We start from the raw sequence: 13,318 nt of genomic DNA on the forward strand, positions 1-13,318 counted from the left end.
ATATCTTAATGGAACATGATCTTTACTTAATATCTAATGATTTTTTGGCATAAAAGAAAAATCGATAATTTTGACCCATACAATGTATGTTGGCTATTGCTTCAAATATACCCATGCAACTTGTGACTGGTTTTGTGGTCCAGGGTATGTTTTAGGGAAAAAAATTATTATTTTTTTTTTTTTTTCAACATTTTCTCTATTATAGCCTCATGGCACCAATCTACCAAATTTAGTTTTAAGCTTTACAAGATAAAAAAAAAAAAAATCCAGATTTTCTCACTAATGGAACATACATGACATTTCATACAGTGGTCTGTCTGAGACTAGTAGTGAAAATGTTTTTTTGTTTTTTTATGTTACGCCACTGTATGTAAAAGATATTTTCTTGTTCATTTTTTGGAGCTATCAATAATCCATTTAAAAACTGTAGCACATTCTCAAAGGGTAGCAGGTGTAAATATTTCTGAGCTACAGGAGCAGGAGGGTGTGGATCTTAATTCCCATTTTCCAGCGGCTGTTTCCTCTTACCCTCAGGCTCTGCACCCAGAGTGAAAGGTGCCTTGATGTTCTGCCTGTCCCTCTCGGCCTCCTCGTCTTCGTCATAGGTGTCGTCATCTTCCTCATCGCTGTGGTGAGGGGTGGAGTGGAGGGAAGCCGACGGGGATGGAGGGACAGAGGAGGGTCGGGGGTAACGGAAACCTTGTGTCTGTGCAAACAAAAACAAAAAAAGATTCAGTCATACTGATTGTAAATGAGTGATACAAAATGAATCATAATTACATTACATAAAAAAAAAATCAATTACATTCTTTGATTTCATGCATATGCCATTTTGTGTGTGTGTAGTCTTTGAAAAGCCTGTGTAGATCAACTGTGAGTGAGCTCGAATAGGAATCAAGTCATCTTCCTGAGCAGGTAAATGTTATCCTGTCAATTAAACTCAAGAATGAAGCTCAACAGCGGTTCATCCTCATCACTCAGGAGTGTTAGGCGTCATACATTCATTCAATAACACTCGGATTAGCAATTTTGAGAGCAGAGAGATGAGGTGAAAGTCGATATAAAGTTTGATCCTCGTCAGCATTAATGCTGATAATGATTTAATGATGTCTATGGATCATGTCATATGCGTATCTTTCAGCGAAAGGTGCATTTGAGTGATTATTGGAAGGAAGTTTATTTCTTATGTAATTTTTTCACTTTGCTCTTCAGGGCTGCTAGTAAGTACTATGCATATGAGCCATTGCCATATACAAGAAACTTCATGAAACATGCAAAAACCTAAATATCTATTTTTACTGCAAATGTCATATTAGGGACTCTGTATGGGGCACCTAAAAAAAATAAATGTAATGTTTTTCCGTCATCTCCGTGCATGTTCATATGTAAAATGTGTCTTCCTCGTCTACCTGTGATCCGATCCACCAAAACACATCTTAATACCAGGTGGAAACAGGGCCTGTGAGTGTTAACAGGGCTCACCGATTGGAGGTTGAGATGGTCCATTTTGAATTTAGCAGGAAAGGCTCTGCTGAGGGCCAGATGCCTGGCGTTCATGTAGAACTGAGAGAAGAAACACAGGCCACCGCATATCATTTGATAAAGAAAACATGCCATATGTCGGATGCAAACTAACCAATGTCCTTAACCGATGAAATAAAGGTATGCGATGAGAAGATACTCACCCGTCCGAGGTATCGCCAATCCAGCAGGTCAGAGAGTCTCTCAGTTCGGTTGCGTTGGATTATTCGCTGTCTGCGTGACTTCTGGCAGAATGAAAACATGAACTGAGTCAGCTGGTTACACGACTCGTCTGCAGAACGGAATCGCCGGTCCACAATGTAAATTCCTACAACAAAAATATTATATTACTCATGATGATGAGGAGAGTTGTAACAGGTGTATTTATTGATTTAGTCAAATAAAACATTGGAATGTATTTAAAACAACATATAATAGAAATATATAATTAAGCTGTGCAAATAGTTTTGAAAAGCAGTGACTCGTTGAATGATTCACTTACCATATTCAGACGGGTCGGAGACGTGTTCCTCCATGAAACAGCCAAACCCAGATAGATTGGTGGTTACGCTGGGTATTCCCATTACAGTACACTCGCCTGAACACATCAGATTACAGATAATTGTCAACAAGCGTCATATAATGCAATACATGTATTAATATTTATACAACATCATCAATAAACTGAAGGAATTTCTGGTAAGTACTTGTTTTGGGCACCAGCAAATCTGAAAAAAAATGTCAGTATACGCTGACGTATGCCTCACATTCAGTGCCAAAGACTGATAAGAGAAAACGAGCATAGCTTGCAGCACTTAAGTTAAAATACTCCCCAAAGAAGGTATATGTGAGCGAACTTCACCCCGATCGGGAGCTGAATGTAAAATATGAGCGCCCTTCTGTTTTCATTGTAGGTAACCTTGGGCTGCTTCATCATCTATGCACTCATACACTTTGAATGGTGAGGCACTGACAAAACTCGGTCATTGCGACACTGATGGCACTATGGAGCCATGTGCTTTTTTTAAACCACTTTCATAGGTTTAACATTACATTATCAGCTCGGAAAATATGATAATTTAACTGGAAACACCGGAGACTAGAAATATAAAGCATAATTCTGGTAAAAATGGGCAAGCATTTTTTTCTTGATTTTTTTTTCCAAATAAATTTGAGCCATATTAATGTATAAAATCAAGCTCAAATTCTGATGTCAATATGTAATTTAAAGTCGAGCGAAAATGCTGGATGCTAGATTGTGACAGAATCAAAGACGTGACAGGTACTGAAATGCATATGTATGTGCGTTGTGTATGAAACCTGGCGTGTAGCCCCATGGTTCATAGTAGGATGGAAACACTCCCAGATGGCAGCCGCGCACAAACTCCTCATAATCCATGGGCAGCAGGGGACTGGTGGAGGACAGGAACTCCGGATGGAACACAATCTGACAATTACTGACAATTAATACATTGAAGCCATTCAAACACACAATTTTATAAAGATTTACCACAATCAATCAATACAAAACAGCTTTAATGCATCATATGATGCACTTAACATGAACTGAAGACAACCTGGAGAATGAAGAATGTCGGCAACCAAAGAGTTGATGGACCACATTGACTTCCATGGTATTTTTTTTTTTTATTCTTCCATACTATGAAAGTCAATGTGGTCCATCAACTGTATGGTTACCCATATTCCTCAAAATAACTTCTTTTGTTCTCAGCAGAAGAAATAAATTAGTACAAGTTGAGGGTAAGTAGTAATAGCAGAATTTTCAATTTTGAGTAAAATCTCTTTAAAACCTGCATTTCGACTGCTATTATAAAAAATCTGTTGGGCTCAGACATAGTGGAAAGCACACCTTTACACGGTCATTGCGTCCATTGAAGAGGCCGATTCGGCGGATGTTGCTCAGAATGGGGTCTGTGGAGTCATCCAGCATGTTATGAGTTGTTACTGGAGGGAGAGAGTGTCTCTATGAAGGACAAAGACATGAACATAATTACAGGTGAGTGTATTTGTAAATGGAAGTATACAAAAGTTTAACAAATAAAATCAGCAATCCATAAGCAGTAGTTGAATAAAAATCATGAGGATCAAAGTTTCGAAATTCCATTTAACGTCAAAAAATAATCTTGCTATCAAAATTGCCTGCTCTGCTTTTACTACTTTTACTTGCACCATTTCAATGTTTCTAATATACATTATTCTTGCTATTAAATTCCAGAGACTGAGTCATAGGAAACGAGTGAATGGACTTTAACCCTCCAGAAAAATTAGGCTCATTTTTCACTTTATAAACAAACACCAACACTAACAGATCAATACCTCTCCTTTGGTAGCTCCTCGAAATATTGATACCCAAATAAATCTAACCGGAGTGGCTGTATATTGACGTGCTGCTCATAACACTGCCATTAACGAGCTGTAGAATAAATCTCAGTAACACATTCAATCTATCGACCGCAGACAGTCAGGAAACGCGGTTAAATACGTCACTAAGCTCTGTATCATAAGCCACTCTGCCAGTATCCAGCAGAATTATGCAGGGGATTCCTCCACAGAGGCTTAATATGTCGATATTCACTATGACCTCCACCTGACCTTTGATTAGAGTCCATTCATACAAAACAGCTGCAGGAGAGAATGAATGAAAACCCCCTGAAAACATTTACTCAGTTCAGAGACGTCCATCTTTAGACCCATATCCTAGTTTGTCCTAAAACACGATTAAGTGATGTTGTCAAAAAGAGAAGGAAATATTCATTAGATTATATTTTTACACAATAAATTAAATCAAAACTAGACAGTGTTAAGTTTAATACATAAGGATAATGTATAGTATCATCCTGAAAGGGTTTATTTTGTGATAATGACCAGCTGACTATACATTATCCTTCTTGTTTCAAGGCTACTTATCAAATAAATAAATGCACATGACACAGTGATTAGACTTGAAAATTATTTTAACATGCGAGAAGAGAGCATGGTGTAATACAAGAGATGGTTTAATACATTTACAAATTGCTTCTCTTAAAAAAAAAAAAATCTTTAAAAAAGTCTTTGAACAGTTTGAGTACGTAGGAGTAGCCAATGAACTTGAACATGAACTAAATAACCAGTTTTAAATGTCTATTTATCAATTTTTAAAGTAACAAACTGGTAATTAAATCTTTTATTATTTGTGGCACTCTAGTCTTCCATAGCCACGAAATAACAATGGCTAAATATACAGGAAAAAAATATTTCTATATATATATTTGGTTATTTTTCAATGTGGCCTCTTGTGATGTAAGAATTGTGTAACATTTTGTCTGACCTGTGTTGCATAAATGGCCCTCTTCATGATTGTGAAATCATCTCTGTCCAGGATTTTGCTCATGTCTGGGATCTCTCCCCTGTGAATACAGAAAAGCTTCATTAGATGAGATCCTTCAAACACACACTATCTTGCTCCAGGATCACACATGGGAAATGACCTATTGACATCACACAGTGTCATTATGAATATCCTATAACCTGACAACTCCCAGAGGAAGTGCAGTGTACTCTCATCAACACCTGGTAAACACTGTGAAATACTAACACTTGAAGGTTACGCAGTCACTCCTGTTTATGACATCAGATGTTCATACTCACTCTTCATCATCACATACTGACAACATTTACGGTCACATCAATTTTGAGTCCTGTTTTGTTAGATCTGTATGAGAGAGGGTTTACAGAGAGTAGAAATCACCAACCTTAACAAGCTCTCGTAAAGCTTTTTGCCAAACTTCTCCTTCACCGACTGAGCTGTGTCCCTGAGAGACAGAGGAAAGATATATTGGAGAAGTCACTAAAGCCATCTGAAAAGAAGAGCCGTTTCCTTTCATTGGCAAATAAGTAATATTAGTATAGCTTGTGGTAAATTTGATCCAGTATCACAGCTCTACTCTACTAGTGTTATTAACAATGAGAAATTACAATGAGAGATTAACTCTCGGCCCATTAAAAAAAAAAAAAAAAAAAAAAGTAAAAAGGTGGCAGTAAAAAAAAAATATGCAAACGAATTAACTTATATATATATATATATATAATAATGACATTTTAAAAAACATTTTATAAATAATAATAATAATTATCATTATTATTAATTGTTATATATGTAAGCAATAAGGTACGAGCAGCTGTGGTGTATCGTGAATAAGTCACGGCTGAAGGTCGTTGTTAGGCACGACGCGAAGCTTATTGCTTTTATAAAACGGTTACCACACAATACAAATATTAAAGCCTAAAATATGTATCAATGCAATTTTCATGAAGTAAACTTTCACTAAAAGCCTTCCTTCCACCGGAAAAAAACAGTCCCTGACCGTGAACAGCAACAGAAGTTACATCATTACGCCATTAGATGGCGGCAAAGACTGTCTTCATGAGTGCGTCAGTCAGTAGCGAAGACTTTTACATTGAAAAGACTGAATTGTTGTGAACACGGAACAAGACGCAACTGACAAATGCTTTGACTAGAGCTGTCAGTCATGGGAAAACCCCTTAACTGTTAAAAGGACAAGATATTGCAGCGGACATTTAAACAGATTTTTTATTATGAACATAGGACTGACCTGAAGGAAAATGCTAAATCTGAATATAGGTAATAAACTTGCTCAACCAATCTCTTTCTCACAATACTCTTCTACATAATACAGTAAGCTTCGATGAACAATATAAATTGAGAACAAATAGTTGACGTTGCTAAGAGTGGTTGCTAAGGGTGTTGTGTAGTGATACACAGAACCGTTGGGTGAAGTGTTCATAGCCGTGTTTTATTGTGAATAAAACACAGCTATTGACCAATCAGAATCAAGGACAGGAACTAACCGTTTTATAATATAAATTAATAAAATATATTAATATACACACATATATTATGTGTGTGTGTGTAATTATTATTATTATTATTTTTTTATTGTTAGATATTATAAATTAATAAATTAATATATCTTTTTATAATTATATTAATATTTATATTTGGATTATTCAAAAATTGCAGGTACATTTGGTGTCCAAAGTCATTACTTTTCTCTACTTTTCATGATTTCTTGCTATCCGAATTAGTCAGTGTCAACTCTGTTACCAAGGTAGTGTAACAGTGTTGACAGTTATGTACTGTATGTGAGTGTGTGAGAGAGTGAGAGAGAGTGTGTGTTTCTCTGTGTATGACTGTCAATTCTGTTACATACTGTCAACCCTGTTACTCTACCTTGGTAACAGAGCTGAATTGACACTGACTAATTCAGACAACAAGAAATCATGATTTTCAGCTATAGAATACTTTTTACAGAAAATATTATTGATTTTGGACACCAAATGTACCAGCAATTATAGAATCACTCATATATACATATTAATTAAATTGATGTTTCATTAATTAATGTCAAAGGTTATATACTCAAGCAGTTACGCACCACATTTGCTTGCGTACAGCCTGTCCTTTAAGAGACTCCACATTGAAGTTGTTGGTTTTGGCAGGCATTATAAAGAACACAACCACTGTAACATCATTCTTATGAACCTGTTAGCCATAACACAAACATACAATCAATAATGAACATCTTTGCCTTGTCTGGTATGCTTAAACTAGATAATTATATTTTATTGAGAAACTATAAGTGGTATAAGTACAGCAGTGGCTGTTCATACCCTTAGCAAGTAGTTTAATCTGGACAGAGATTCGAGGAACAGGTCTGCTCCTTTATTAGAAAACTCATATCGTCCTGCGATGAAAAAGAACAGGGTCTTTTCCAGATTGAAGTCCAGATGGCTGCCAATGAGAAGAGAATTTTTAGAAAACGATAATATACATTTTTGTTTACAAGTGTGTGTGTGTGTGTGTTATTGTGCAGACAGAAAAGAGATCTAACCCATAGAAGTGTCCTCTTACAAACTCCTGAATCTTGGATTTGTTCATGGAGTGCAGGTTCTGGAACTCATGCATGGCTGAGAACTTCCTAATATTCAGGCCATTTGGTGTGACGACATCTGCAAGGGCCGTATATACAAACGTGATATTTTCAACATCATGTATTCAGAAGCTAATTATAGGGCAGAAGAGGGGATTTGTAATACCTGGCTGTCTATGGAGCATGTGATTGGCCTCCACAGCTGTAATCTGGGACACGGTGGTGAAGACATGAGCGCAGTGTACAGCAGCCCTCTCCAAACAGTAGCGATGGTAGATCTGCCTCTCTCCTGCCTCTTGGTCTATGTTAAACTGCATGAAAACTAGATTAAATTAACAGTTTGAAAGGAGAAGACTATAGTCTCATGGATGCCTGGTATGCAGAGTCCAAACTCTGCTGAATTGAGAATTTACAGATCAAAAATATATATATATTTTTTCATAATAATAAACTTTTAGTCACAATCCTGATGTCATTATTAGAATAATGAACATGATTCAAAAAATTCTCTTCAAAAACAGTGCAATGTTAATTTAAAAAAAAAAAAAAAAAGAGCTTCCCCCCATCAGCAGGTGAAGGAAGTCTCTCTGGGGCGATAGCATAAGTCGGTAAATCATAAGATGCTGTCAATTATTCTTCAGTCAACCCCTGCAACCTTCAGGCATGATGACCTTTATGCTCACTACACCAGGCCCAATTATCACTGCATGCACTCTCACTTGCTCACTTCCACCTTTATCTAATAAGTGTTCACTACACCAATTAACTTGGTTTCTGTGGGGCACACTTTAAATAGTAGAAAAATGTGTGGGATGTAGTGTACTTTTTAATTGTACTATTTTGTTAAAAAGGTGAAAATTAAAAGTTTTTAAAACTTGAGTATTTTGAATAATGATGCCCGTAAGCGGACGTTTTTAATGTGGTTCACTTAAAATATTTATGTATATAATATAACCTTTGTGTTATGAGGATAAGGTGTACAGAAGTCATCAAAGAATCCTGACAAGAAATATATCACGGTTTTCTCCAAAATATTAAACAGCACAACTGTTTTTAACATTGATAATAAGAAGAAATGTTTCTGGAGCAGCATATTAGAATGATTTCTGATAGATCATGTGACACTAAAGACTGGAGTAATGATGCTGAAAATTCAATATAATATATAATCATTATTATAAATATATTAATATTGTTATTAATAATAATAACATTCATTTTAATAATGAACATTAATTTTAGTTATCTATTTAAGAATGTTTTTGAAAGACATCATGTTCTTATTTATCAAAAATACAGTAAAAACAGTAATATTGTGATATATCATTACAATTTCAAATAGCTATTTTCTATTTTAATAGATTTTAAAAAGTAATCTATTCCTGTGATGGAAAATCTGAATTTTCAGCATCTTTCCTCCAGTTGTCAGTGTCACACGATCCTTCAGAAATCATTCTGATTATTTGAAATATTGAATGCAATATATATAATATAATGCAATATTATATTCTGTAGGGGGCCTTTGAATATTATGCTGGACAGTGAGGGGCCTTCACCACTGATGTACAATGTGAAAAATATTCTCACCTTGTCCAGGTTGTTGTAGAAGTCTGCACTACCAGCACACAAGTACCGCCCCAGTAGGGTGGCGTGTGTGGTAAAAATGGTTGCCAGGGGAATCTGGCGGGAGCGGCACAGTACAAGTCCTGTCCCAGCCTGCCATTCGTGGAAATGAGCGATTACATTGGGCTTGTCCTGAAGTTGGTCTGTTAGCTGCAGACGGAGACAGACAGGTTTAATATCATCAGCAGATTATTCCCAATGTCTACTTCAAACCTTGAAAAGTTAACGTACACTGAATTGATTAAAGGTGCCCTAGAATCAAAAATTGAATTTACCTTGGCATAGTTGAATAACAAGAGTTCAGTACATGGAAATGACATACAGTCTGATCCCGACTGTTACGTAACAGTGTGTAATGTTAGCTTTAGCCCGTTAGCCACGGAGCACTATCAAACTCATTCAGAATCAAATGTAAACATCCAAATAAATACTATACCCACATGATCCGAAGCATGCATGCAGCATGCATGACGAACATCTTGTAAAGATCCACTTGAGGGTTATATTAGCTGTGTGAACTTTGTAAATGCACTGTATTATAGTCGAGAGCTCGGGGGGGCAGGGAGCGCGAGATTTAAAGGGGCCGCAGCCTGAATCGGTGCATAGTTAAAAAAGTTGCCCCAAAATAGGCAGTTAAAAAAATTAATTAAAAACAATCTATGGGGTATTTTGAGCTGAAACTTCACAGACATATTCAGGGGACACTTTAGACTTATATTACATCTTTTGAAAGAACGTTCTAGGGCACCTTTAATATTCCAGCCTGGATAGACTGGAAAACTACAGCTAAAAATCCAGGCAAGCACACTCAGATAGTGTATAGTTTACAAAAGGGATTTCTTCACCTCCTTGAAGAACCAGGCCACAAGAGAACCAAAGATGAGCGAGTCGTTGGCCTCTCTGTCATGATAGGGCAGCCCGATGCTGCATGAGTTCCACAGATCCCCCTTCCAGCGGTCCAGGTTCCAAGCAGCTGACCCAATATCAAAGAGGATGACGTACGGACTGCCCTCAATCAACCAGCGGCCAAAGTGAACCTGCATGTAGAGAGAAAGTGAAGGCAATATCATCAAAATAGGCAAATATGCCAACACAGGCAACAATAGGAAGATGGCATGAAGATGTCACCCCACTCATTTCTATTTTTGTTGGAATCTATAAAAAAAAAAAAAAGAGTGCTTTGCTGTCCAAATTCACAGGGCCAAAGGCATTTTTTATGTTCATGTTTTATGTCCCATCACAAGTGTTATTCTAGTATTATAATATTTATTAATATTTTTAATGAACTTTTATTATTATATTTTCAGTCTATTTTTTAGTCATTTTTAGAACTGCAACTTAAGATTATATCATTTCATAGTGCCTCTGCTTCACTCAAAAAAGGATATTTCATCAGTTTCCCCTTACAGGGATCCTCTAGCGTCATCTTCTGGTCAGAATGAGACTAAGAAAAAAAGAACCACAAACCTTTTTTTTTAATACCCAAGATACAAAGCTGCTTTATTTTTTATACTAGCAGGTGTGTTGACGCCAGAACAGCTTTTAAACATTTTTGTTAACTTTGTCATAGTCATTTAACTTTTGTTAAATAACTATGACCCTCATTAAACCTGACCAGGGCCTATATGTGTGTGTTGCCAATGTGGACACCCTGATAGGACACCAATAACTGTATATGCAATACCTGGCAACCGTTGTTTATCAAGGAGTCCATGGCAGCTTTGATGGCTTGGCTTGGAGGTTCACATTTCTCCACCTGGGTCCTGAAGTTGTGTTCGTAGTAGGGTCCCATCATAAAATAGTTCTCGCCCCATTCGTCCACTGTGATCTTTGCTTTAGTCTGAATAACAGTATATATACCCCCCACTGGAAATAGACACAGTTGTGTAGGGAATAAAACATTTATGAATGAGAAAATAAAATGTACTACAGAACACAGAAAAAAAATGGAATGTAACAATCGACATTTATAATATTAATTATTCCACAGTATTAATTGGGATTTTATGCTTGAAAATATGACTTTTACATTTTAGGATAGAGACCCTCTCATGAGGATGATCATATTTGGATTTAAAAGACTCAAACCCACTGTTCTAAAAGGTCTGGTTATTGATCTGGAGCTTAATGTTTAACCAGCTACACGGCCCCAATGATACAAGAGTGTATGAATCCTGCACACATGCATACTAAATGACAGCTCTGTCTTGTTGAACCATTTTCAAGTCTTCTGATAATGGGGTGAACAGTCTTGAGGTCAAATGTGTGCACTTTCAGGGGCCAAAAACACAACTACCTTCTTGCTAAGGTTATGCAATACATTTAGAAATGCATGTGTGCTTGCTTGGTAATGAGATAAAGCAAACAAGATTTCGACAATTGTAAAGTGAGGTTTAAAGTGATTCTTCAGCTTTGAGTAGGCTACTTTTGAATGTTTGAATTTTAGAAACATTTTTTTAATTTGTGGACAATGGACATATATGCATCACAGGTAAATTGTAAGTTTGGCTTTCTCTCATTAGTAGACTGCCTAATATCTACTAACACTTTATTTTGATGGTCCCCCAACAGACATTCTACTGACTATAAGTAACTTTGCAACTAGATTGTACTAACAACTTATTGTACTAACCTGAACCCTAACCTAACAGTCAACTAATTCTCAATTTAAAGGATTAGTTCATTTCAGAATTAAAATTTCCTGATAATTTACTCACCCCCATGTCATCCAAGATGTTTATGTCTTTCTTTCTTCAGTTGAAAAGAAACATTTTTCTCCATATAGTAAACTTCACTGGGGACCAACGGGATGAAGGTACAAATTGCAATTTCAATGCAGCTTCAAAGTGCTCTACACAATCCCAGCTGAGGAATAAGGGTCTTATCTAGCAAAATGATCGGTCATTTTCTAAAAAAAAAAAAAAAAAAAAAAAAATTTATGTACATATTAACCACAAATGCTCATCTTGCACTAGCTCTGCGATGCGCCACACATTACGTAATCATGTTGGAAAGGTCATGCGTGACGTAGGCGGAAGTACCGACCCAGTGTTTACGAACCGAATGTGCAAAGACTAAGTCAAAAGGCCTTTACAAAAAAAGTAAAACAAAAATGTCGGACGATTTTGAAGTTGGAGGAGAAAATTAGTTTTTCGCCCTAACGTGGTACTTTCATCTATGACATGTGTGACCTTTCAACATGATTATGCAATGCGTGGCGCATCGCAGAGCTAGTGCAAGACAAGCATTTGTGGTTAAAAAAGTATATAATTTGTTTTGGGTGTTTTTTTTAGAAAATTGCAGATCGTTTTGCTAGATAAGACCCTTATTCCTCGTCTGCAATTTGGACCTTCAACCTGTTGATCTCTGTTGAAGTCCACTATATGGAGAAAAATCCTGGAATGTTTTCCTCAAAAACCTTAATTTCTTTTCAACTGAAGAAAGAAAGACATAAACATCTTGGATGACATGGGGGTGAGTAAATTATCAGGAAATATTATTTCTGAAGTGAACTAATCCTTTAATACTCAGTCTAATGACTCTAATGAGTTAGTTCACATGTAGGTGCAACGTTAATTATAGTCAACAGAATTTTTAAAGTGGACCATCAAAATAAAGTGTAACCATTTAGGGAATAAAATGGCCTATATATTTGCCTGGCAAAGGCTAATCTCATACAGAAGTTTATGTATCATAAATACCATAAATATATTATTTTCATACCTTTTTTGAATAATTTGACGAAATTTCTTAGGCCCTAAGTGGAAATACACACTAACGAAATTACAAAATTAAAAAAAAGTGCACAGTGAAAATATACAAACAGTATTGTAGGTTCTTACCCTTATTAGTCACTTCCCACGCGACCTCAAAGAGCAGGAGATCTTCCACAGGTAGACTTTCCTCTTCCAATAGTGGAAGTCCACTTAATGATGTTATTGACAAAGATCTGGACAGTCGCATCTCACAAACCTTTAGAAATCGTTTTTATCCGTCAACTGGAGTTCCAAATGCAAAAGAAAGGCCGAATTACAATTATGTGGTAAATGTAAAGAACCTAAAACCATCTAAAGAGCCACTGAGACGCCAAGTTCTGGTTCTCTTTAGAGCCTGGAGGTCCTGGAGACACTTCGGCTCACTGTGAGCTGTTACTCGGTCTCTTCCTAACCTTTAATGAAGTCTAAAAAAATCTTCATGTGCACACTGATAGCGAGTCTGAAGTC

General features: G+C 36.4%; 1 protein-coding gene across 1 annotated transcript; it reads right to left on the minus strand.

Annotated features, from left to right (window-relative positions):
* Window positions 1-138: 138 nt before the first annotated feature.
* gys2 (glycogen synthase 2) lies at window positions 139-13,284 on the minus strand. Its single transcript, XM_048154697.1, has 16 exons — window positions 12,938-13,284; window positions 10,780-10,961; window positions 9,941-10,132; window positions 9,060-9,245; window positions 7,639-7,783; window positions 7,434-7,551; window positions 7,213-7,333; window positions 6,978-7,084; window positions 5,274-5,333; window positions 4,850-4,928; window positions 3,392-3,505; window positions 2,842-2,968; window positions 2,024-2,119; window positions 1,686-1,849; window positions 1,483-1,563; window positions 139-706 (listed from the first exon to the last, which is right to left on the minus strand). The coding sequence occupies exons 1-16, from the start codon at window positions 13,056-13,058 to the stop codon at window positions 494-496; spliced, it is 2,106 nt and encodes a 701-aa protein (XP_048010654.1). The 5' UTR covers window positions 13,059-13,284; the 3' UTR covers window positions 139-493.
* Window positions 13,285-13,318: the final 34 nt, after the last annotated feature.

Source organism: Megalobrama amblycephala, linkage group LG14, assembly GCF_018812025.1.
Source record: "Megalobrama amblycephala isolate DHTTF-2021 linkage group LG14, ASM1881202v1, whole genome shotgun sequence".
Classification (NCBI taxonomy): domain Eukaryota; kingdom Metazoa; phylum Chordata; class Actinopteri; order Cypriniformes; family Xenocyprididae; genus Megalobrama; species Megalobrama amblycephala.

Coding starts and splice junctions, on each gene's coding strand:
- gys2 (XM_048154697.1), bottom strand. CDS start 13,058: ATGCGACTGTCCAGATCTTTGTCAATAACATCATTAAGTGGACTTCCA. Junction 2,969..3,391: donor GACGCAATGACCGTGTAAAG/GTGTGCTTTCCA, acceptor AGTAATTGTCAG/ATTGTGTTCCATCCGGAGTT. Junction 1,850..2,023: donor CTCCGACCCGTCTGAATATG/GTAAGTGAATCA, acceptor TTTTTGTTGTAG/GAATTTACATTGTGGACCGG.